Here is a 26557-nt window from a genome sequence, read left to right as displayed (position 1 = left end):
ATCTGGCCAATATTTAAATTTTAAAGTCTTAAAATTAAGTTTTGGGGCTAGAAAGATGACTCAGTGTTAAGAGCACTTGCCGTTCTTCCACAGGTCTTGAGTTCAATTCCCAGCAATCACATGGTGGCTCACAACCATCTGTAATGAGATCTGGTGTCCTCTTCTGGCCCACAGGCACACATGCTGTATATATAATACACACACTGTATATATAATAAATAAGCCTATTGGAAAGCACAGATACTTACATTATGATTCACAACAGTAGCAAAATTATAGTTATGAGATAGCAACAAAAATAATTTTATGGTTGGGGTCACCACACTGTATTAAAGGGTCACAGCATTAGGAAGGTTGAGAACCACTACTCTAGCCTGTCACAAGCCAGTGGGCATTGTTGTGTCTCAGTAAAACTTTGTGGTTAGTTCTGGATGTCCGTCCTTGGTCTGGAATACACATTTGTTTTTAAATTTGAAGATTTAAGTTTAGCAAGACAAATGCACTGTGAAGGCCAAGATACAAGCTCCCATTGGTACTGAGTGTTCAAAGGACTTGGGAAGTGAGATGCTACATCATTCTTTTATTTGTAAAGTTTTATTTATGAGGAATAGTTCATGAGTTTATGGGGCAACTTTAGATAATAAAGTTTTTCCCTTCAATGTTTAAGGACACTTGTTTAGACGTTATCTAAACATTTACAGTTTTATAGAAACTGGCTGTCAAATGTGCCAGTACATGAAGGCGCTTCTGTGTTACATGCCATTATAAGCAGGTCCTCCTCCACCTTCTGGCACCACCCAGTTAATATTCTGACTTGGGTCTTTGATATCACATGTTTTACAATGCACACAGTTCTGAGCGTTTATCTGTAATCGAAATCCATCACCTTGTTCCAAAGGAACAAATTCATAAACTCCTGAAAAACAAAAAGGTAAAAATATTAACAGTGAGTGGAAATTAAAATCTTAGAACAAGTTTAGAAGCCTTTGAGGCTTTCATGTTTCCCCACAGAGACTATCTGGTCTTGGTGTATGTTGCTGCTATTAGTATCCTAGTAAACTTATCACTTTTCCTAAACATAGTGAAAGTACAGCATTATTGCCTGGTTAGTCTAACAAGAGTTAACAAATGAGCTCCGGTCCTTTTCTCTGAGACTTTATAGTACAGTATAACTTTAAAAGTCAACACAAGACCTCATTCTTGAAATCTTTTACTTCTAATCTCACTTGAGCATACACTAATTTTCATATATCCAAGTGCTGTTTATTCTCCCATATTATTTAGCTCTGGTTCTCATTAATTTTAACTGAAAGCTCTTAACACATAAGAGATTCAACATCTGATGAATTTAAATTTAGTGTCAGTCATTGAACTCAGTGTGGCTGTAATGTGTACACATGTACAAACAGTCATTTCAGAAACAGCTTTTTAAAAAGACCCAAGAACAGGTATTTTGTGTTTGTTTTCTATAATCCTCTTGTCTAAAGGTAGACAGACACGAAGGCTGTTTGAGATGATGGATCACCCAAACTAGTCTTAACCAGAATCCCTACTCTTCTATCACTGCTAGTCAGAGTTTCCTTAAGGATGCTGAACACAGAAGTGTTTTGCAATGCAGAATGGAAAAGGAACATCTCCAAATGGAAATCTGTTCATGTTTAGGAGGAGAAGGAAATTGTCACTGACCTGCAGGGCAGAATCGCTGCTCGGGCCCGTCATAGATTGACAGATTTCTATTGACAGGTATGCTGTCGTCCTTTAAGGTTAAATGTGCTGGCTGATCATGTTCATGATTAGTACCACTCAGAGCCACAGATGATAAGAGGTCAAAACTGATCTGTCCATCGGGTTTTGGATACTCAATGGGTGTACAATCCTTAGCTGGTTTGAGCCTATCAGAATCGGAACCTTAAGCAATTTTGAGGAAGATGGTTAATAAAGTAACATAATTTTCCAGTACTTTGTCTTTTTTGGTGCTGTGATTCAACCAGACCAGGGCCCATGCATACTAATCTCTTACCACTGAATTTCACTCTCAGTCTGTCAATGAAACAATCTTGTTACCTAGTTCAGACTGGCCTTGAACTTACCTTCTTGCCTTTACCTCCTGCCTATGCCTGGCCTCAAGTAGTATATGAGAACAACTTGGAGCTACCATCATACCAAAGAAAAGACCTCAGTCTAGGCTATTTTACCTTTTAAAGATACTGAGTTTAAGTTGGGTATGGTCCAGCACTTAAGTAGAGGCAGGAGAAATAGTTTTACATCACCCTTTGTAAAGAAAATTTGACATCATCTGTGTTACATTTGATCTTGTCTCAAAATGCCCCTTCTCTTTATTTACCACGTTGCTGACAAAACAAGTTTAAATATCACGACAGTATAGACCCAGCTTAGTGAGAGCCTCAGGGCCAACCCTAACACTCCCAAAACTTTAAAAGTTATATGCTCTACTAATGAACACACCTCCACACATACACTTTTTCAGTAGAAAGGTGCTTAAGATCAACACTGGCATTAATTATATTTAAATTACCTTTATGTTTTAGAGTCCATGGCTCCATTCCTCTTAATATCCAGTAAAATATTCCAGTGTAAATCATCCCTCCATATACTCCCAGTATCCCATGGCAGGATGGTCTTATATTCCTAACAGCATGTAGCTCTTTCCATACCCAAGATTTCTTCAAATTCTCCTCATACTCAGTTACATGAAGTCCTTTTATGAAAAATAAGAAATATTAAGTAAAACATAGATGGTGAGTCTTAGTTTTTAGAAACATGGCCATGTGGATCCATGCAGAATCACAAATGCTGTCATCTTTCAACAAGATACTCTATATCCTTTGGGTGGCACTGGGACTGTAGGCGAATATCCTACCCCTGGGCTATAAACCTTTGACCTTAATTTTTATACTGGAAGCATAAAGAATTAGTTTGAAAAGGGAAACAATGCAGGTTCAGACTATTTGCAGACATAAATTTTAAAAAATACAAAATCATTTCTGAAACATCTACTGTAAGTGGAATCATGTCCCTGCAAGAATATCTTTTGCCTCAGCCCTAGTGGCTGGCTGACTGGGTTTGTAATGGGACGACTGTAGACAATTAACTGGGTTTTTTTTTTTTTAATTATTGTGTGTGTATATATGTTACTGTACATATGTGGAGGTCAGAGAACTTAAATTTTTTTTACTGTTGTTTACTTGTGTGTGTAGGTATATGCTTTTAACCTCTAAGCAATCTCCAGCCCTACAATTGAGTCTTAACTGACTTGCACAAACTACAAAGTGGTTACACTTTGGTTAATAATTTTCTGTTATAATTTTCAAGGGATTTTTCTCCTTATTCTAATACTAAGTTCCAGGATTATCTGGTACTGTGTATACAACAGCTGGAGAGTATGGCTGGTGGTTCCACAAGGAACAGCACTTGGGAGAAAATTAAGAGAAAGTTCTGCTATCTATTCCATCTCACCTGTTCTCTTGGCTTTTATGGTCCTCTTACTGCTTACCAAGCCCATGTGCTAGACCTTTATTCTTACATAATTGAAGGCATAACCAAGTTGTACTTTGGTTTTTTCAGTGCTAGGGACCAATAAAACCTAGGGTCTTGTTTATGCCAGGCACTCCCTCAACCACTGAGCCACACCCTGAGTCTTTGAGTTGCTATTTCTTAGTAAAGGAACATTGGTTATCTGTGATTCTAAGGACTAGGTTTATTTATGAAATACTTGTTGGGTTTAGTGTTTAGAACTAAAAATGAACAAAAGTCTTTGTTGGAGTTTTTGACAGGAGACAGTAGATAGAAAAAATTTCTTTTGGGGCAGTAGATAAATTAAGCCAAATATATAATGTGTCAGTGATGGCACACGATGATAGACAGTTCAGGGGTAGCAGGGCTGCGTGTATGTGTATCCAATCGGTAAGACTTAGAGAGGCTCTCTGAGAGTGCACGTGAACAGGCAGAAACCATGTGAAGATGAGAGCGTGCATGGCACGGTCAGGAACTGCCATGAGACAGTGGCTGGAACGCAGGGCTATGAAGTCAGCAGCTTAGTGGTAGAACAACAAACCCTCCAGCTGACCACATGGAGCTGCTCCACTGGCAATACTTCGTGTGATCACAGTTCCTTGGGAGGCTTCACTGACAACAGGAAGATGGCTCAGTCAGTAAAAGCACTTGCCAAACAAGCATAAGGACCTGAGTTCAAGTCCTGGAACCTACATACATGTGTAAGGACTGACTTGCCAAAGTCTTTGACAGTGAGCTAGAGAGATGATGTGCAGTTAGGAAGATAGGGACCTAAGTGCAATTCCCAGCATGCACATCAGGTGGCTCACAAGTGCTTGCAATCCCGGCTCCAGAAGGGTCTGACTCCTCTAGCCTCTGCAGGAACTTGCACTCGTGTGCATATACCTACACACACAAGTAAACAATAGTAAAAAAATATTTAAGTTCTCTGACCTCCACATAGGTACAGCAGCATACACACGCACACACAATAATTTAAAAACAAAAAAAAGGGGGGCTAGAGAGATGGCTCAGACGTTAAGTGCACTGGCTGCTCTTCAGAGGTCCTGAGTTCAATTCCCAGCAACCACATGGTGGCTCACAACCATCTGTAATGAGATCTGGTGCCCTCTTCTGGCCTTAGGGATAATGGAGGAGGAACATTGTGTATATATATTAAATAAATATATATATTTTTAAAAGGAAATAAAGGGGCTGGAGAGATGGCTCAGCGGTTAAGAGCATTGCCTGCTCTTCCAAAGGTCCTGAGTTCAATTCCCAGCAACCACATGGTGGCTCACAACCATCTATAATGAGATCTGGTGTCCTCTTCTGGCATACACACAGACAGAATATTGTATACATAATAAATAAATAAATATTTTTAAAAAAATTAAAAAAAAGGAAAATCAAAGGGAAATTAGATTTCAGAACAAGAGACTTGCAGGGGGTCTTTTTTATTTTAATTAACTGATTTAGAAATAGGGTCTCAGAGCATAGCTTTGGTTGGCCTGGAACTCATCAGAATCTGCCTGTCTCTCCTTTGATTGATGGATGCCCAGTTAGATGGCCTCTTAGTGATTTATGGTGGTGGTAATGTCTGTTCTCTGCCACAACAGACTCATGTGATTATGCTTGCAGGTTTGCTAAGGATAGGTGGCTGATTTTGCCCTGTTTAGTGATGCTCTGTTACTAGCCTATGGATGTTTGTGTGACATCTTTTGAGTCATTCTATATATGCAGTGCAGATGCAGTAGCATCAGATCTGAAGAGACAATCATTGGTCCTGTACCTCTGATGTGAATAAAAATGACAGTTATAAAATTCTGACTGTAGTACTGTTTCTTCACTATGGGAAGAGTTCCTCACCTGCAGTCTTTGATTGGAGATTTTCACTATTTAGTTGATTAAAAATTGATTCTGCTGCCAAACTTCCACTTTTCATTGCTGTGTGGGTACCTTTGATCTTGGGAACATTCATGAAGCCAGGGCTACAACCAATTAGTAAGCCACCGGGAAAAGTGAGTTTTGGAATAGACTGAAAAGAAGATCCAAAACACATGTCAGTTCAAATGAGGCAAAACGAACACACATCCCAAACCTAGAACACGGCATGAAAAGGAATGTACAAGGAAGGAGGCAGGGCAGTGTGGGATTAGGATCATGGCCATTTTTCTACTTTTTTTTCCTATCTCATTTTTATTTCTATGGGACAGAATTATCAAAACATATTTGAAATGACATGTTTTTATTTATATGTATCTGTGTCACAGTTAAAAGATTTTCTAAATTTGGTTGACAAATTATAACTTCCTTTCATATATTTTGGAAAAAATTCCACCTATTTTTATTTATTCTGACATGCTCTAATGATATTACAATAACCAGGTACTACTCTAAACAAATTTTATTAGCTTAACAAACTGAACTTTCAATTTCTGATAAAATCACCAGTGTAATAAAGTATCATATTTTTTTAATTTAGCCAATAAAAGTATATTATCTAAGGAATAGGAGCCAAAAAAAAAAAAAAGACTGCATGGGAACATGTACTCTAGTTTGAAAAGGAAGTAAGCCAATGCAGGGTTGTTCTTTCTTCATTTGCAGTGTTTCTTTAGGGGCTTTCTAAATCAGTCATAGACAGCCTTTGTTGGCAAGGTGGTGGAGTTGTAAGAGTTTGATGGTGCTGACTGACTCACAAAACTTGGCATCATCTGCAAAGGAGACATGGGGAACGGTCTGTGGCCAAAGTTCCCACCAATGGTACAATCCTAAAGCAAGAAGCAAAACCTGAGGGCAGAGGGAATCAGAAGGACCATGCCCAGATTGCTGAGTGGGTAAAGCTGGCTGTCAAGCTTAGTGACTTGAGTTTACTCCTCAGAATCCACACAGTGGAAGGAGAGAACCTTTCACTCAGAAGTTTTTCTCTGACCTCATGCATGTATACACACACACACACACACTTGAGTGACTTTGTTTACAATACCAGTATGACTTCCCTTAACTTTATGAGTTACTGTTAACAGTAGCAATGTATTCAGAGCTTTATTTTAAGGCTAAGTGCTCCCCCATATTACTTTTCTAATCAATTAAAGAAACCCAAACCCAAATTCCCAGTCTGGGAATCTAGACTAGAAGGGGTGACAGGATCAGAAGGGCAGAGAAGTTGGGTCGAACCCTCAGAGCTGCGTTCACTTCTCTTCCTGGTCTGACTGTTTACAGCAGTACTGACAGCTTTGATCATGGTCAGTTAGGTCTTACTTCATTAATGCATACTCAATCATATTTTGAAATATTTATTTTGAATGTGTACTAACAGAATAATTAGTGATAGGATCCTAATAGCTACCTGAAAGACTTAGTTGGGATAAATCATTTTTGAAAAATAAATTTCCTTTTCAGTTTCCTGGTGTAGTTAAGGAATAAAAGGAAATAACATGAATTACAGGTTTTGTTTCCTAGTAAGAAAAATATCAAAAGGCCATGAAGACACACACACACACACACACTCGTTGGACCTCAAACTTAAGAAATGCACCTGCCTCTGCTATCCGGTGGAGGCCCAAACACGCGTGTCTGTGGGTCGGTGACTTGTTGACACAGTGTGTCCGCACACCCTGACCCAGGACGTGGATACCTGGTCTTCTGACATTAAGAGAGCAGCACAGGTACATCCACTCCACCCTGACGAATGGTGAATGCAAGCGTACTTCTCCTTTTGAAATAGGAGGTTTGACCTTGTGAGTGGCTGCCTTCAGGACACTTGGTCTAGGGTGGGTTCACTGCCTAAACAACAGGATGCTAATGACTTGATGTCTCAAAGTATTAAAGCAAATAGCTGTTCTAATTAACTGTCCTTTGTATCATGTTAAAGCAGCCTTTTGTCTTCTTCCCCTGTTGTGTTGGGGTATAAAGATGTGTAGAAAATTAAACACGGGCGTACTCACTGGAACTCCCTCCCAGAACTACCCTGTGTTTTCTGTCTCATTGTTCTCACTGTGTCTTTGTGTTCTTGACTAACTTTTCTAATCTCATGCCCCTACCCTGGTAAGTTTGTCGAAGCTCGTCTACAACACTAACCAAGTGCTGAGGTTAAAGGCATGTACCACTACACACAATGAAGTCAATATATTCTTTTTTTCTTCTGTGTGTGAGTGTTCTGCTGTATGTCTGTTCACCATGAGTGTGCTAGTGTCTGAGGAGGTCAGAAGAGGGTGCCAGATGCCCTGGAACTGGAGTTGGGGACATTGTGAGCTGTCATGTGGGTGCTGAGCACTAAGCCTGAGTCCTTGGCTAGAACAAATGTTCTTTTTGTTTGTTTGTTTTTTGAGACAGGGTTTCTCTGTAGCTTTGGAACCTGTCCTAGAACTAGCTCTTGTAGACCAGGTTGGTCTCGAACTCACAAAGATCTGCCTGCCTCTGCCTTCCAAGTGCTGGGATTAAAGGCGTGCACCACCACTGCCTAGCCTCTCAACATTCTTGAAACTAAATTCATGGTATAATTTAATTAGTGTGTTCAAACATAATTTTATAAACAGTATTTTGTTAAATTCCTCAAATAAATTTTCGTCTTATAAAATAAATATTATTTTTAACTGGCTATTTAATTTACAAAATGCAAGTAAGTGCTGGAATCTACCTGCAAGCCGCCTTCATTGAGTGCCCGGGCTCCGTAGGCGATCCTCTTCCCACCTTCCAGTGTGGGCTGGATGCTGGGGTGGTGCTTCCACCTCTGGAACTCTCTGAATGGACTCAGGTATGGATTCTGATAGTCGAGACCCACCTTAAACCAAAACCAAAATGCAAACAGGTAAACTCTAAAACTGAGGAAAAGAAAGTAAGCAAAAGGATAATTGTTCCTAAGCAGCAAAACTTTAACAATTAAGATGACATTAACAAACCATTGTGCTCTGGAAATCCAAGTTCAAATTAAGGAGAAAAAACAAACCCCATTTTAAATAAGTGTCTACAAATGGAGTTGTGATTACTTACTACTGGTTTATCAATACCAACTTGTCAAGACAGTAATTACGTTACACTGTTACTAGGGCAAAACTGAAGAGAAGGGATGTAGATTGTATTGAGAAATACAGCAGGTTCATGGCTAGAATTAGCAGCTACACCTTTGTCCTTGGATGAGACTGAGTCACTAGGGTGAGGACCACAAGTGACACTGAGACCTGAGGATTAAGCACTGACAGCGCATTAATCTAATCATGTGTCAAGTGGAAGTAGGGCATGGCAGTGCACCATGCTGCTGCTGTCAGCTACAAGGTGGAGAAACTATCTAGTTCGCATTTTTCAGAATATTCAAGATATAACTTATTGCTAGAGTAATGGAAGAGGAAACTGCCTGTGATTATTCTTAAAGCAGTAGGTTCACATGAGGGCCAATTTTATTTTCCATGGCAGCATGTCGTAATGAAAGTGGGTTTTAAAGTCAGCATCAGGCATGAATCCTGCCTCCGTCACTGTGCTGAACTGAGTGAGAATGACCCTCCACAGGTTCAGGTATAATGCTGCTTCACGAGTTAGTTGAAATGTCTGGGAAGGATTACAAGGTGTGGTCTTGTTGGAGGAGGTGTGTCCCTGGGGATGGGCTTGGTGTGGTTAAAGGCCCAGACTAGACCCAGTCTGTCTCTCTCTGGCTTGGATCAGGATGTAAAGCTCTCAGCTACTGCTCCAGCACCACTGATGAACATGGTTAGCCCTCTGGAACTGTGAGCAAGCCCCCAATGAGATGCTTTCTTTAGTAAGAGTTGCCTTGGTCGTGGTGTCTCTTCACAGTAATAGAACAATAATGAGGCAGGTGTTACTGTGACCTTTGGGTAAACTAGTTTAATTTGCTCAGATTTTGATTTCCTTACTGGCATAATAAGGATATATTTCATAGCACAGGACGGCTTGTAGAACAGTGTCCAGAGTGTAGTAGCTACTAGTATTTTAGTTGAGTAAGCTGAATGTCTACAGTAGCCACAGACATTTTACATGCAGATAAATTCAAAAGTCAGCTTTCTAATGGAAAAGTATTTTCCAGGTTTAAAACCCTGTTTGCACACAAGTCACTCTAACTTTGGCAAAATCTTTTGCAGTAAGGAGAAAACTTACCACAAGACCAAGAGCTACTAGAGGTTCACCTTCATTTAAATGATAAAGGAAAGAGCCTCCATACGTGTGTCTATCCAAGGGCCAGCCGACAGTGTGGTCTACTCTGCCAGGCCTCCACTTCTTCTCATCAATAATCCATAACTAAAAGCAAAAACAAACCCAATAAGTCTGACGGCATTACATGAAAGCAGGAAAAAATGATTTTGTACATCAAGGAAAATTACAATCAAATGATAACATGTTAATCCAGGACAAAGAAATGGGTCATTAAAGTTATGAACCGTTCAAGACATTAGAACCTCAAATTAAGAATTTTTTTGTGGGGTTACAGAAAAGATACTGAAGAAGCCATCTCTGAGTACTGCTGGGAGAAGGACAAGAAGAGAGCACTCAGTTCAGATCTGTCTGTCTGTCTGTCTGTCCCACTGCAGTCGCCATGCAATGAAACTGGCCACTGCATACGTGTATGCACAGAATAAGCAGCGTATTTCATTTTTGCAGTGCTGGAGACTGAACTCGAACAGCCTCATATATATGTTAGGTGAGCACTCTATGACATTTCTAGCCCCTTAAAAATGCACACATATGCTGGGTATGGTGGTGCAAGCCTTTAATCCCAGCATTTGGGAGGGAGGCAGATTTCTATAAATTCAAGATCAGTTGGGTCTATTGGTCTACATAGCTAGTTCCAGGCCAGCCCAACTACATAGTGAGACCTTGTCTGGACACACACACACGCACACACATACACACACAATTTTTTACTTACTTATTTAGACTGAGCTTTGCTATATATCTGAAGCTTTTCAATCCTTCTGCCCCATCCTTCCAAGTACTAAGTACAGATCTATACCTCCATGCCTGGCTTAAATTCTTAAATTAGCTTGGGATATAGCTCAGCAGTAGAATGTAGAATGTTTACTTAACATATTCAAGGCCCTGAGTTTAATCCCTAGCACTGCCCTCTTCCAGCCTGCAGGCATACATGCAGACAGAACACTGTATATATAATTAATAAATAAATCTTCAAAAAAATTAAAAGTGTACAAGCAAACTAGGATACCTCCTTCAAACCAATTCCATAAGTCTGGGGATCACAGCTGGCCCTCAGGTCAAACTTCTTATAGAGCTGCTTGGCTAGGTGTCCATGGCAACCCTCTGCAAAGACTGTGACTTTGGCATGTAGTTCTAGTCCCCTCTCAAATGTTGTCTGAAAAGCAAAAATACATTAAAGTAACAATATTTGATGTATTAAAAAAGTTAAATTATGATTTAGGTACACAAGACATAGTAGACTTGTACACCAGAAAGAAAACTAACAGAACTATTAGAAGTAGAATCTAAATTCTGTGATGTCTTTGTTCCAGAAAAGTAAAGCATGCTTACGCTCGCAGCGTCTCTACAAAGGAAAAGGCCTTCCAGAGTTCCAGAGTTTTCACTCACCATCAGAATATGAAAAATTTTGAATGAGAACAAAAACCTGAACTATTAGAAAGGTAGAATTTGTGTGACCTTTGCTGTGATGTTGTAATGTTATTTATTATTTGTTATATGTAAATGTTCTGATAAACTTATAACTAAATTCTCAATATATATAGAAAATAATCGCACAGGACAACAGCATGGCATGGCATGGCTTGTGTGCCTCTGCCACTTGCTTTCTAAGCAGGAAGACATACTGGAGTAGACCAGACTCCCAATGTTGTTCAAGAGAGGCAGAAAGGGGCAAATATCAATAAACAGTTGCCCAGAACTAGAGTAACTGTTTACTACTTATGTCCTCAAGGAACTGAGCATATAGTTGGGAGACTAGGTAATAATCACACGCTGTATCAAGACAGGAATTTGTGTTTATTCTTTTCATAGGAAAGGAAACTTAACAATTGAGAGCTTTGTGGTTCTTTTGTAGCTTCAACCTAAGCTTACATGAAACATTTTTTTCAAACATTTAAAAAAAAAAAAACAACAAAAAAAACCAGGGTCTCATCCATAGCCCAGGCTGGTCTCAAACTCACAGTCATCCTTCTGCCTCAGTCTCCCAAATGCTAGGACAACAGGTACACGCTGGCATGCCTGGCTCTAGATATGTCTGTTTAAATCCATACTTCACTTATTAATCTAATTAGTGACTCCTTTTCAGGTTTTGTAGTATGTGTTCCACATTCCAGTGGCAGCTAGCATGTATCCGTGTGTACTCTGTCAGACTGACATTCTGAATGAGAGGAAGGCAACCAGTTTCCATTTCCCAAAAGCTTTCTGTTGCTAATAGAGTGAACAGCTCCTGTCCACAGGAATGGAACTGGGGGTGAGCCAATGCAGATGACTGCACTGTGACTCATGTTTCAATCTTCTGAAATTATCCTTAAACATGGTATATTTGTGTTGAGCTGACTTGCTTCTATTTTTTATCAACTACAAAAAAACCACTATAATTAATTATATTTAAACTCCACATACTGTGTTGTTTATAAGAAAACCTAAATATTGAGTTTGAGTTGGTTGGTGGTATTTTTTTGCTGTTGTTTTGTTTTCTGAGAAAGGGTCTTGACCTTCAGCCTCAGCCTCTCAAGCTGAGAACTGCAAATATACCACCCTGCCCTGTTCTTTTCTTTAATTTTATTTTTATTTTATGTGTGCTGTTGTTTTGCCTACATGTAAGTCTGGTTGATGGTGTCAGATCTCCTGGAACTGGAGTTAACAGACAGGCGTGAGCTGCCATGTGGGTGCTGGGAATTGAACCTGGGTGTCTGGAAGAGCAGCCAATGTTCCTAACGGCTGGTCCACCTCTCCAGCCCCCCTGCTTCTTCTTTTTAAGCACATGACTATTAAAAGGCATACCTTTGGTGCGCCATCCTTTTGTATTCCTACATCATTAGTGGCAATTCCTTTCACACTGCCATCTTCATGATAAAGGACCTAGGAATGATTAAAGAAGATTACTACTACCTCGGTGCTCACACTTGGACACATTCGGAACGATGGCGACCGCAGTTTATTAAACGATGGCGACCGCAGTTTATTTTTGAAGCAAGAAGGCAGCGGGGAGGTAAAAAGTACAATCGTGAAGACAAGAAACTATACTATTCTACCTCCTAATTTCTGTTTCCTGTAGCCAAGTCAGAAGAGGGTGGCAGATGTCCTGGACTAAAGTTACAGACAGTTGTGTGTTCTAGCATGTAGGTGCTTGGACCTATACCTCGATCTTCTGGAGAAACAGCCAGTGATTTAACTGCCGAGCCACCCTCTTTATTCAGTCCCCTCCTTTCTGTTTTTGAAGCAGCGTCTCATTATGTAGCCCTGGTTAGCTTGAAACTTGCTATATAGACCAGGCTAGCCTCAAATTCACAGAGATGTGCTTTTCTCTGCCTCCTGAGTGCTGGGATTAAGGGCATGCACCATCGTGCCCAGGTGCCTGTGACAACAGCAGTGTTCTTGATTTAATGCTCATTCAATACTAAATTGATCTAAGTCATTTTTTACAAGTTATGAAGATTCTTCTGGGTTTTCAAATTTTATTGATGGGGGTCAAAGTTTGAAATGGTTACCCAAAACTATTACTTTGTGAGAACTAACAAAAGACGTTTCCAGAATGAAGAATAATCTACACAAAGCTTGAACGAGCTTATTCCTTATAGGTGTGTGTGTGTACATGTGCACGTGTACACACATAGTACCACTACAGGTATTAAAAGGGTGGAAAGGAATGTGTGTATTCGAGGGCAGCAGCACTTTGAAGGTAATCAGATCACATAGCCTTGCAAACAGAAACCTCCTGGTGAGTACGGTGGGAAGAAGAGTAGAAACACAAGGGTGCCCTTGGGAGAGGGCACAGACTTACTCTGTAACACACAGAGCAGATTACTTCCACTGAGTAAGTAAGATGACCAAGACTCCACACTGAGGGAGTCCTATCCCCATGGTGTTCAATCACATGATGAGGGCAATGTAAGAAAATCAACTCCTCTTTGGATTACAACATTTTAGTTATTTTCCCCAATTCTGAAATTCTAAAATCTTATGATTTTTTTAAAAAATTACTTCCATAAAATTATTACTTTACTTTTAAAATAAGAAGATATTGCTTCTATAAATATTAAAAACAAAATTATACAGACCTCAGCAGCAGCATATCCAGGGTACACTTCAACTCCAAGAGCCTCTGCCTGCTCCCCCATCCAGCTCACTAGATGTCCTAGGCGTACAATGTAATTGCCATGATTGTTCATCGGAAGACCTGCAAATATTTATGTGATTTAAAACCTGACAATTGCTAAGGTATCTAAATAATATAATATTATACTTAAAAAATCTAACCAGTGTGTACTGCTGAATTATCTTTATGGTCACAGTAACATGTTATTTAATACATGTTATTTATTTGGTTGAAAGTTCCAGTCTATTAAAATAAAATGAATAGTAAAGCCTAGAATTAAACTTCCTGGCTGGCTTACAAGGCTCTTCTAGACTAGAAGACAAAGAACGGCTCCTAGTCTGGCTGTCTCCTGGGCTCGCTTTCTCTGGGCTCCACTTCCCCACTGAGGTGCGGCTGCTCTCAGCTGAGCAAGTCCCTGCTCCATGGCTGCCGTACTCTACCTGGAAGGATCGGCACGGGGATTCTGTGTTTCTCTGTCAAAATGGCAAATCTGTCTTCCGTTACAGGAGTGTTAAGTGGAGCCTAGGAACAAATGAAAACAGGAAGGAAATGGTTAGTTATGTTTGTGTGGGTGAACATACACATTGTTAAAAGCTCCTTAAAGAGAGAAGGGGAAAGGGACTCCTGTCTTCCTTTCCTTTTTTCAGTCTTCTGTGACCAAATCTTTTTATGTCCCTTTGAAACAGAAATCTTTTTTCTTTTTTTTAATGTGTAAGGTGTTTTGCCTATATGTAAGGCTGTGTGCTATTTGTGTGCTGAGAGCCCACAGAGGCCAGAAGGTGGCTTTGGATCTCCTGGAATGGAGTTACAGGCAGTTGTAAGCTGCCACACTGGGTGTTGGGAATTGAATCTTGATCCTCCGGAAAAGCAGTGCTCTAACGTGCTGAGCCATCTCTCCAGCCTTGAGATAGAAGTCTTGAACGCTAACCCATACCTCTTCCTAGTTTTGTCCTAGCGACTATTTTCTGGACGCTCCGGAGACATGTTTGAACTGTGCCACCATCATGTTTCCCTGTCTCTGTGGGAGCACAGCCTATGTGCCTGGCTCCAACTGAAACTGCCTGCCTTGTTGAAAAACAAAATACAAAAGCTATCCTTTCGGGTAATACAGACAATTAACATGTATGTAATGACAGATCACTGACACCGTGTGTGTGTGTGTGTGTGTGTGTGTGTGTAAGGGTGTCAAGGCAATAAAGAGCTTTGACAATAGAACTGACGCTGTACCAATTCAATGATTCCTGGTTTCTGATATACTGAAGAGAATTAATTCCTTTAAAGTGTTTTTGTGTTAAAACACTTTTTTTGTGTGTTTTTTTGTGTATTGGGAAGGAGAACACAAAGGAAAGTTTCAGATTTTAGCGTATTCCATAAAAAATGAGTACAAATGATATTCTTTTTTTTTTTTTCGAGACAGGGTTTCTCTGTGGCTTTGGAGCCTGTCCTGGAACTAGCTCTGTAGACCAGGCTGGTCTCGAACTCACAGAGATCCGCCTGCCTCTGCCTCCCGAGTGCTGGGATTAAAGGCGTGCGCCACCATCGCCCGGCTCAAATGATATTCATATACTTATTTCACCTTTATTAAGAGTATTCACAGGGCTGGACGGTGGTGGCACATGCCTTTAATTCCAGCACTTGGGAGGCAGAGGCAGGTGAATCTCTGTGAGTTCGAGGACAGCCTGGTCTACAGAGCAAGTTCCAGGACAGGCACCAAAGCTACAGAGAAACCCTGTCTCAAAAAAGCAACCAAACAAAGAACAACAAAAAAAACCCAAAAGAGTATTCTCAAGGGTGGAGATGGCTCAGCAGTTAAGAGTATTGGCTGCTCTTCCAGAGGACACCGTTTCAATTCCCAGTACCCACATGGCAGCTCACAACTGTCTGTAACTCCAGTTCCAGGGGATCTGATACCCTCACACAGACATACATATAGGCCAAACACTAATGCAGATAAAATAAAAAAAGAATATTCACAAATATTCTAACTTTGGAAGCAGAACATTTATAACTCATCCTATAAAAGAAAAAGTTGAATGTAAGATTTTAACCAGTTTTAAACTAATTTTGAGAACAATGAAACTTAGCACCGAGTCCTCTGCATATCACACCTATAGCATTTTCTGCTGAGTTTAATTATTTCTTTAGAAAATTAGATTATCAGGTGTCGGAAGGTGGCTCAGTGGTTACGAGCACTTGTTGCTCTTACAGAGGACAGCAAAGATTAGACCTTGTGTAAGATCAACTTGTCCTACCCCCTTCTCCTTCCAGTCTGGGAAGAGCTCGTTGAAAGCAACTGGATCAAGGCAGGCCCCTGAGAGCGTATGAGCTCCTATCTGAGCGGCCTTCTCCACCAGACACACACGGAGGTCCTTCCCATGCTCAGCAGCCAGCTGCTTCAGACGGATAGCCGCAGAGAGCCCTGCAGGGCCGGCACCAACTATTACCACATCTGCTTCTTCTGCAAACCTCTCCATGTTCACTCCTGGGAGGAAACATGTTAAAAACAAACAACAATTCTTGGATTAATATGACCTGATAAGCACATAAGTCATATGCTGGTACTGGATACTTGAATATGTATTTTAGTATGCTACAATGCTTCAGAGTATAATTTATATTCTTTCTGGGCTATGCATAATAATTATAGTAAACATATTATTTGATGAATTTCACGTTCTCTTAGGTTCTATTTCAGTGTGTATCTTACTCTGGTTCCCATAAACCAAGTTTTGGCTTTGAAATCCATTCTTATAAATTTATGAGCTGGAGAGATGGCTCAGTGGGTTAAGAGCTCTTCCAGAGAACCTGGGTTCAATTTCCAGCACCCACATGGCAGCTCACAACTGTCTTTAACTTCAGTTCTAGGGGACCAGACACCCATGGCAAAATACCAATGCACATAAAGAATATTTATTTTAAAAATAAATTTATAAGGCATGGTGGTGCACACTCATAATCTCAATACTTGGAAGGTAAGAGCAGGAGAACCAGGAGCTCAAGGCCAGACCACGACATGAAGCACCTTTCTTAGAAAGAAACAAATGAACAAAGCCAAGTTTTTTATTTATCTAAACAGTAATATGTAATACATTTGATGAAGCTGTGAGATATAGTGAATGCTTTTAAATTACCATGAAAAATAAAATATTCAGAGCAACAAGCTAATACAAAGTATGTAGGAAAGCCTCGAGAACTCTGTGAAAGTCACCACATACCTTCCCACCGTTTGTCTTTCTCCCGGGGATGAACAGTGTAGTGGGTGGTAATCTGAGGCACAGCAGACGTTGAAGACCATCTTGTAGCACACAGAGGTAGGCACTTTTTCTTAATTTTTAAGGCATCAAAGCACTGATACACTGCATAAAAATTATGAACAATATCTTTTTTAAAATTAGTCTTTACCTGTCATAAAATGAAAGTCTCTAAGCAGAACAACTGTTCCTAATGAATGACACATGGAAATGGAGCATGCTCTTTCTCAGGTGAATTACACTGCTAGTTTTTGGTCATGATGCAACATTCTCAAATCTTTTAAAACGAGTAAGAAATAGTGTAATAAAATGAATGACCGAGAGACTGAATACATACAGGGGAGATGGTTATCCATCAAATGGCACAAAAACAGACAGAAAAACATTAGGAAAAAACATATACCCTCTTCTTTATGTCAAAACGAATTCCATTCAGTAAATGTTTTGTCTGTGTGTGCGCGCTTGTTTTTGAGAAATGGCCTCATTATACAGCCCGGGCTTATGTGGAACTTGTTATATAGATGACGCTGGGTTTGAACTACAAAGATCCACCTGCCTTTTCCTCCCGAGGGCTGAGGTTAAAGGTGAACAGCACTATACTAAGCTTTAATCAAACACTGTTTTAGAGAGAAACTCAAAGTACTAAAAAGACTGAGGATATATCCTATATTTTTTGATTCTTTCCCATGAGTGTGGACTGGATTTAACTAGTTTCTAGTAAACAGTAAACTAGAAGAGAAAAAAAAAAACTTTATAGTAGAAAAACGTCAGTAAATATAATTTGAATTACGTGACTAAATATCATTTAAATGTTACAGCCATACGCAGATAGCACATGCCATTGATAGGATATAATGAGAGAGTCTTTACCTGTATGGTACACACCCTCAAAGTCCTTACACCTCCATCTAGTCAGGAAATCATGTGAAACCACCAAGAAACTTTAGACTGAGAGGCATTCAATAAAATGCTTGACAAATATACATTAAAAACATCAAGGTCACGAAAGACAAGTAGAGGAACTGCCTCACTCAAACAGATGAAGGTATGCTGACTAAAAGCAACAAGAACTAGATTCTGGACCAGAAAAACAGGGATCGGAATAACGTTGTCATGTAATAACATTTCATCAATGTTAATTTCTTAGTCTCGATAGTCACCATGATTATGTAAGCTGTTAGTCTCCGGAAAAGGTGCATGGGAACTCTATATTGGCTCTACAATTCATCTGAAAGCCGAAACCAGGTTCAAAATAAAAACCTAAATAAAGAATAGAGTGAGAATGGAAGTAGATCAAAGACTGGAATACAAGAGCGACAACTACTTAGATGGGTTTGGTGGCACACGTCTTTAATCCCAGGATTTGGAGGCAGAGGCAGGCCGATCTCTGTGACTACACAGAGAGAGTTCTGGTTGACCATAGACTCCATTTCAAAAAACAAGGAATACCTGTGTGCTCACTGGATCAGGACCTTCCTAGGAACAATTTCAATGGTTGTATACTTAGAAGCCTATGAAGGTCTGTTTAATTTCTGGCAAAATAGTAAATTCTGGCCCTTTCTAACTTGAACTGTGTCAAATGAAGAAACTTTTATATATGGACTGTAAAAAGTAAACAGTAAAGACAAAGAATTACATAGTTTATACTTTCTAGGACACAATGAATGGTTAAGAATGTTCCATTTAAACACTACGTCTTGGTTGGATGTGACTCAGGTGACAGAGCATCTCCGGCACCACGTGAACTAGGAGTGGTGATGCGTGCTGGGAGGACCAGAAATTCAAGGTCATCCTCGGCTAAGTAATGAGATCATAACCAGCCTGTAATACATGAGAACCCACTCCAAACAAAACAAACCCATCATATCTTATCCCTCAGAACTTCCTGAGATATGTGGAGTAGCTACAATCCCTATTTAAGGCAGACAGGGAGAAATTCAGATAGTCTTTTCCAATAACTGTCCAACTCTGAGACTAGTAATTGATTTGAAGTAACTGATCTCTGAAGTAATGGAACCTGAGGTTGTGGTAAATTTTTCTTTTCTTCTAATTAAATAGAAAAAAGGCCTGTTTTAAACAAAATCAACTTGACATAAACTAATTTTATTTTTTAGTAACAACTGCATGGTTAATATCTTTTAATATTTTTTAACAAAGTAGTTATTAAAGTAATATGTGGCTAAACGTTACAGTGGATGGAGAGGGAGAAAGCATTTGGAGTAGAAGCCTAACGTCTTTTAAGTGCTATCTATACATTTGCTTTTGATAACTTTCAAGTGGCAGGGAAACCCATTTTCTCTACTTGTAATGCACACTAAAAGTCACAATATTACTGGGTGGTGGTGACACATGCCTTCAATCATAGCACTTGGAAGGCAGAGGCAGGTTGATTTCTGCGACTCTGAGGCCAGCCTGGTCTGCAGAACAAGTAGCAGGGCAGTTAGGACTACAAAGACAAATGTTGTCTCAAAAAGCCAAAATAAATAAATAAGTATAAAATCTATATTGGGAATACTTTATTAAGACCAAGATTAAGTCTTCATGTACTCTAAATCTTGAAAGCAAGAAAACTATAAATATTATATATGAATTTAGTTTGAGCTCAAACATACTATCATTTAAAAAGGGTATTATACACTAGAGTGTAGCATATACAAGTTCTCATTTACTTCTGCAAGCTGAGTGGAATATGACAGACTTTAATTTTGTTATTTGTTCAGCTACTGATTTGCTTGAGAACAGCTGGAACCATGACCTCTGATTTCCACCAGGGAATTTAAAAAAAGGCATAACCTTTACTCCTTTGCTCAAACGAGCCTGGCGTCTCTCAGGAGGCATGTGCACATAGAACATAGAGGCTGAGTTACGGTGGGGAAACAAAGTCACAGAGTCCACTGAACAACACAGCCATACACATTCCACACTCACATCTATTTAGCTGTCACTAGAGCTAACGCTGGGTTATGGTAACCTAACAAATTAGCATCCAAAGAAAAGACACTGACTGAACTCAAGACTGATGGTAGCTAAACTAGGCTGTAAAGGGGACAAGATCTGATACATCGATGGCCCCCAAAACAGAACATACCCTGTGTGTCCTGTGTGTAAGAGATACTTGGTTTGAATTTACAACATGCATACTTGTTTACAAATTCCGCAGCCAAATCCTAACTTCAGTAAAGCTTTCTATTAAGTCAGTTACATCAGAATTCACGATCCTCTAAACTTCTGTTTGAATTAGGGGTTGTTTTAAGGTAAAACTTTAAAAATATCATCCAACTGCTTTAAGAAGCACCCATCAATCCCAGTACTTGGGAGGCAGAGGCAGGCGAATCTCTGTGAGTTCGAGTCCAGCCTGGACTACAAGAGCTAGTTCCAGGACAGGCTCCAAAACCACAGAGAAACCCTGTCTCGAAAAACCAAAAAAAAAAAAAAAAAAAAAAAAAAACCAAAAAAAAAAAAAAAAGCACCCATCACAGAGCATCTGGAGTTAAACTGAGCACGCAGAAAATGTTGAGGTTCCAGACATAATCGGTGACAGGGGCAGCACAAAACACTATATGACAGCTCAGACTTCACGCGAATGGCTACGAAGATGAAAGACTGGTCAGAGTCAAGGAGAAATCCCACACAAGTGTTGCTTCCTTTCTTTCCCATTCCTAATAAGGCAGCAGATAACACCTGAGCCCTGGGATAAAGATTAGGACCGTGGGAGCTGTGTTGACAAGTCTCCTCCGCTCATGACTTTTAACCCAGTTGTTAATTCTGCCAACTGGGGCAACTTCAAGGTCGGAAGTCAGGTCCACCAAAAGGTGCTGGCAGCATTGACCTTTGCCCTAGTTTAGCCTAAGAAAAGGAGAGAGGCGCTCGCAGCACCCCAGGTATGGCCCCGTCTCCTTCGCCCCAACTTATCCACCTTGGTCCATCTGTCCCCACCAGGAATTGTGTCTCACCAGGGCACGACAGCTTGGCTAGCCGCACCAACATGTTCCAAGGAGCCCGGAGACTTGCCCAAGACAAAACGGAGAGAGAGGCCTGTCTGCGACGGGCTGAGGGCGCTGGACTTCTAGGCCACGGGGGGCGCCATCACCTGCCAGGAAGCCCCGACTGCGTCGCTGAAGTCAGCCTCTGTGGGTTGTGCCGAGCGCCCTTGCTCCGCTCGTGCCCGCCCCCTCTTCTGCTTTGCGCCGGCGCCACGGACGACCCGACGGCCAATAAGGTTTTTGGGTCCCGCACAAGCAGGAAAAAGGCAGAAGACTGCATCTCCCAGCCATCCTCCTCATCCAGGAACCGAGTCTGCGGAAGAGGCCCACAAGCCCCGCCCTCTCCCCGCTGCGCGCACGCGCATCGACAACAAAGCCGGGATGAGTCGCTCGGCCTTCTGGGAGTTGTAGTGTTCGGCCCCAGCGTCCTGCGAGCCCGCCCGTGGTATGGTCCCGGGTGGAGACCTAGGCGAAGATGGGGCGGGACCCCGAGGGGGAGGAGGCGGAGCCTGCGGGCTTTGGGCGCGAGCTGTTGAAAGGCGGTTGGTGCGGTTTCGGTTGCTCGGTGCGGCCCCGGCCGGCCCCATGGCTGACCCCGAGGAGATTCGGGCTTCGCCGCCGCCGCCGCCTCCCTCGTCTCCGTCTTCAGGCGCCTCTTCGTCGTCCCTCAGCATGCCAGTGCGTTTGGGCTGGCGGAGTCCGAGCCGGAGCCATGCCGCAGCGGTGGACCCCCTGGAGCAAGTGGAGCTGCAGATCGGGGACGTGAGTGTCGCCCGCCCCGGGAGCTGCTGGCAAAGCAGCCAGGGTGCTCCCGGCCGCGCTCCTCATCTTCCCCTTCCCCTCCTGCTGTGGTCCCCACCACCGGGATCCGTTCACCTCCTCACAGCTCTCGGAGTGCTTTGGGCGCTCCTAGCCTCCCTGCCTTCCCAATGGTACTCTCCTAGGGACTAGAGCTTGCTCTTCTCGTTGGCCACCAGCCCAGTGCCAGCTGGTGATGCTATTGTGTGTCGCAGGCTGGTTCTGTGCTGGAGTTGAGCGGACCAGGGCTCCGCTGAGACTATTGGCAGGATGCTTCACTGATTCCTGCAAGACAAACATTTTGGAAAGTTTTTGTTGGGTCCCGGATTTCCAGACATCACCACCTGACCTCAACACGCACGGCGCTGAGGGGGTTGGAGGGTGTCAGTTTCACTTTCTAGGGACTCTGGAGAGGTAGAGCAGAATGAAGTTTGTGGGGGATAACCTTCCTTTTTAATAGATGACTGAAGTGCTGGTCCAGGGTTTATTTCTTTTTTGCTAAACAATACTGGTAAAGTAAATGTGTAGACTAAGTACCGAAGTCATATCCAAAAAAAGTGCTATTTTATATCTCTGGTGGAGAAAACATTTGATCTAAAAGGGAGTTTTTCATAGCTGTGTGTGATTTTAAATGTTTTCAGAATGTCAGCCTTTGATTTCACACTTTTCTTTTTGTAGTCCAAAAAAAAAAAAAAAAAATAAGTGTTCACAGATCAGGGGGACAGTGCTTTTGTTACCTAATTATTAGCGGGAGTAGCTTATGGGCAAGTTCTTTAGATGCCAAGGGGTTTCCACGTAGTGCAGCTCAGGGGTAGAGCTTTGTGCCTACTGTGGCCTGACGCTTTGGGTTCAAGAAAGAAGCAGTATTTTTATTTGAAAATTCGTTTTAATGAAAAACACGTCATTTGATTGGCTGACTTAAGCTATTTTTAAACTATGACGTTAGATGAGAATCTAAAAAATAAGCACGTGTGGGGTTTGGGGTGTAGCTCAGTGGTGGAGCTGAGCTTGCTTTGTCCCCGGGACCACAAACCCGCTTGACTTTCCTTTCTTTAAATTGTAGGCGGCGTTTTCATTAACGAAACTTCTCGAAGCCACATCAGCGGTATCAGCCCAGGTGGAGGAGCTTGCCTTGAAGTGTACAGAAAATGCACGCTTCCTGAAAACGTGGCGGGGCCTCCTGAAAGAAGGCTATGATTCCTTGAAACCCGATAACTGACTTGCAGATGCAGTCGGGTAACGAATGACTCACTCATAAGATATTTGCACATAGACCACGTTTATGGGGCCGCCTGTTTCCAGACATGCCGAGATCGAGAGTTTTCTTGGTATTCTTGACTTTGAGAAAGCAGAATACTGAAGGCCGTTTTGTTTGTTTGTTTTCTCTCTTATGACAGTGTTTATCTTAAATACTTTCTGCCCTCTAAGCTTTTGTAGACTCTTTTATGAAAGCTAATTTCATCAGTAAATAATTGACTATCTTAGTGCCCCAGTGCAACCAGGTCATTATTTGTTTTTCGAGAAGATTCCCAAAATGACTGAGCTTGGAGTCGTTTTGTCCCTTAAGGCAGCCGATGAAGACTTCAGGTGGTGGTCCAGCTCCCTGGGACCAGTGATGGTGCCTTCTTTCCTTGTCAGTACCCAAAGCCACATCACACAGCCCTCAGTGCCTGTGACTGAGACTGATGAGTGTCACTAGAAGCACTTTTGCTCCTGATTTCTAGGTTGAAGACTAATTGTTTCTCTACGAAAACCACCTGAGTCTAAACTTATTGGCTTGAAGAAAAAATACTATCTATTTTGTGGGAATCTGAGTGTTCTTCTGTCTTGAGACCAGGCTTCTGTGTCAGGCTCTTCAGCGGCAGGCAGGAGTCCTGTAGGCAGCCCCATACCCTGACTAGGTAGGGCTGAGTCTTGATGATGACTTTTTAAGATATTTTTAAAAATATTTTTCCCATTCTATGATCCCATTTTTAAAAAGCTTTTACTTCATAAAATGAAAACTTTTATAGACTACATACTTTGGTATATTTATTTTTACAGTTAGCTGCTTTTATAGCAAATATCTTTCTTATTGTTAGTGTTCTATATGTCTGATTGTTATCTTTGAAATATGCAACCAAATTTATGACCGTATGCTACTAATAGAGCTTTGTAAGTTATTTGCATTATTTTAAAGTTAGTTTCCAGTGTACCCATTTAACTGTTTCAATGCATTTCATATCAGTTGCCCTTGCTGTTGGGTTTGAATTTACCTGTACTGTATTTTATGCAATTTGTGCCATCTTTCATCAAGCCGTGTACACCTTGATGCATAGGAGCTTTAAGTATCTTTATTGTGGTGTCTCTGTAGATATGTCTATGTGAACAGAACTGTATTCTAAAGTCTCACAGTGAGCTGTGGTAGGGGACAAACGGATGGGCAAAGACTAGTTTTGACACAGTCATAGTTAATTTTTTTGTTTGTTTGTCTTTTAGTTAAGATCACACAACACGTATGGTGTGATTTCTGTACCAAAGAGATACTTATTCCTGTATAAGAGAAATACCAATTGTAATCTGAAAATTGCAGTTTAAAAATGTATAAAAATAAATGTGTTACAAGTAAATTTCTGTTTCCTTGGTTATTTATTTAAAACTTTCTGAGGTAGATCAGCCATACAGAAAAGGTGAATGATTTAAATAATTTCCGTGCATTCCTACCATGCAGAGATAATATTTGCATTTTTCAGTTGCCCCCTCCCCAATGTTAGAACCACTGGAAATGTGTTTTGCTACCTCTTATACCCATCCCCTTGTCTTTCTTCCTACAGCCACAGCCTTAGAAGTGTTCATTTTTTGTTACTTTGTGATTACATGCTTTAAATAATTGCTTACTTGTATCCCCTGCTGCCCCACATCATACTGAGAATTGAGGGCCTTGTGTATGCTTTGTGTTTTTATATTTTCTGTATGTGCTGGTTAGGCTATGTCACCGTGAAAGGAGGGAACCTCAGTTGAGAAAACATCTCCATAAGATCCAGCTGCAAGGCATTTTTTTATTGGTGACATGGGGAGGGCCCAGCCCATTGCAGGTGGTGTCCTTGGACTGGTGGTTCTGAGTTCTGTGAGAAAAGCAGGCTGTACAAGCCAGAAAGCAGCCTCCGCATCGGCTCCTGCCTCGCTGTTTCTGCCCTGTTTAAGATCCTGTTCTGACTTCCTTCAGTGATGAACAGATTGGTATGAAAGCGCAAGTCAAATAACCCTTTCCTCCCCAGTTGGCTTCTTGGTCATGGTGTTTCGGCACAGCAATAGAAACCCTAACGAAGACACCACACCACAGGTATTTTAGTTTTCGAGACAAGGTGTTTAAATTAGCCTATATGGAACTTGAAGTGACCTTGAATTCCTACGTGACCTCCACTTCCCAAGTGCATTTCCCAGGCTTCCTGTCCATCCTAGTACCAGGTAACGGGATCTCTGGGCTGAAGTCTGCTCCTTTCCCCAGATCCACCAATTGCTGGGAAGCTAGGAGTTTGGCTTCACACTTGTCGCTCTGACCACAATTCTGGAAGGGAAACTAGGGTCACAAGAAGCTTGTTTCTTTTTCTCCCGTTCATATACTCTGACTCACCAGACCTCAAAATGGGCACAGATACTGCTGGCCTATCAGTCCTTGTCCTGGCTGCCTTTGGCACCTGTCGGTGACCTAAAACAGTGCCACGGCAAACACTCTGGGGGTCTTAACCCTTCAGACCTCCTTTCTTGTCTCCTTTGGGCCTGATTGCTCTGATGCTTGATGAGCTGAGATTAACCTTAGGGACATCCATGACAACCCTATGAAAGACTGTCTTTACGCTCACATCCCTTCTCCCACAACCTCCAACCTGTTTTATAAATAATTTATCTCTTCCAGATATCCTTCAGGAAGTAGATCCAGCAAGAACCTGAGTGTTAGCATGACTTCTGTCCTTGATTCTACTTCTTATGGCTCTCACTCTTCTCATTTCTTCTGGAATTCAACAAATTTATCCATGAAAGGTCTTACAATGAGGAGAACCTTGTCTTTCTGAAAGTGCTTGTCTGTGTCCTGTTTTCAACTCCTATGGGAGTGTATCTCACAGTGGAATAACTAGGTCACATGGTAGATTTATTTTGTGTTTGTGTTCTGAGGAAAGGCCAAATTTTCCCATAGTAGTTACCATTTTGTATACATTTGTGTGTGTGTGAGAGAGAGAGAGAAAGAGAGAGAGAGAGAGAGAGAGAGAGAGAGAGAGAGAGAGAGAGAGGAGGAGGAGGAGGAGGAGGAGGAGGAGGAGGAGGAGAAGGAGAAGAAGAAGAAGAAGAAGAAGAAGAAGAAGAAGAAGAAGAAGAAGAAGAAGAAGAAGAAGAAGAAGAAGAAGAAGAAGAAGAAGAAAGAGATTGCTCACATGGGTGCCATGTCCAAGGAAGCCAGAAGAGGGTGTCAGATCAAATACTCTGGACCAATGAGAGTACCTGGAGTGAAATTTGGGTCCTCGGGAAAAGTAGCAAGGGTTCGGTGTTCTCCCAACCCGGTTCACCCCCTTGATGTCCAAAGGTCTGAACTGAGATAAAGCCATTTCTCCTCTTTTGTTCTCATTTTTGCGTCATTCAGAATCCATTACATAATCTAAAAATCTCAGAGAATTACACTGTGTTTTCTTCTGAGAGCTTTGGAAGTTACTTTGAGGTTCACATGCCAAATAACGAGTGTACATGGCGTCATCACACACGTGTACACTTGTTCTCAT

At 41.3% G+C, this 26557-nt stretch overlaps 2 protein-coding genes across 2 annotated transcripts; one reads left to right on the top strand and one right to left on the bottom strand.

Annotated features, from left to right (window-relative positions):
• Positions 1-287: 287 nt before the first annotated feature.
• Positions 288-21226, bottom strand: Etfdh (electron transfer flavoprotein dehydrogenase). Its single transcript, XM_057757366.1, has 13 exons — positions 20979-21226; positions 16990-17130; positions 16027-16256; positions 14215-14296; positions 13737-13855; positions 12460-12537; positions 10685-10831; positions 9622-9762; positions 8153-8296; positions 5383-5551; positions 2537-2719; positions 1687-1908; positions 288-916 (listed from the first exon to the last, which is right to left on the bottom strand). Exons 1-13 carry the CDS (start codon positions 21010-21012, stop codon positions 753-755), a joined length of 1854 nt encoding a protein of 617 aa, XP_057613349.1. The 5' UTR covers positions 21013-21226; the 3' UTR covers positions 288-752.
• Positions 21227-21432: 206 nt separating this feature from the next.
• C24H4orf46 (chromosome 24 C4orf46 homolog) lies at positions 21433-24351 on the top strand. The gene is made up of 2 exons (XM_057757122.1): positions 21433-21770; positions 22870-24351. Exons 1-2 carry the CDS (start codon positions 21456-21458, stop codon positions 23023-23025), a joined length of 471 nt encoding a protein of 156 aa, XP_057613105.1. The 5' UTR covers positions 21433-21455; the 3' UTR covers positions 23026-24351.
• Positions 24352-26557: the final 2206 nt, after the last annotated feature.

The sequence above is a fragment of the Chionomys nivalis genome, chromosome 24 (assembly GCF_950005125.1).
Source record: "Chionomys nivalis chromosome 24, mChiNiv1.1, whole genome shotgun sequence".
NCBI lineage: Eukaryota > Metazoa > Chordata > Mammalia > Rodentia > Cricetidae > Chionomys > Chionomys nivalis.
The sequence above is the reverse complement of the archived record's forward strand: the minus strand, read 5'-3'. Positions and strand labels throughout refer to the sequence as shown.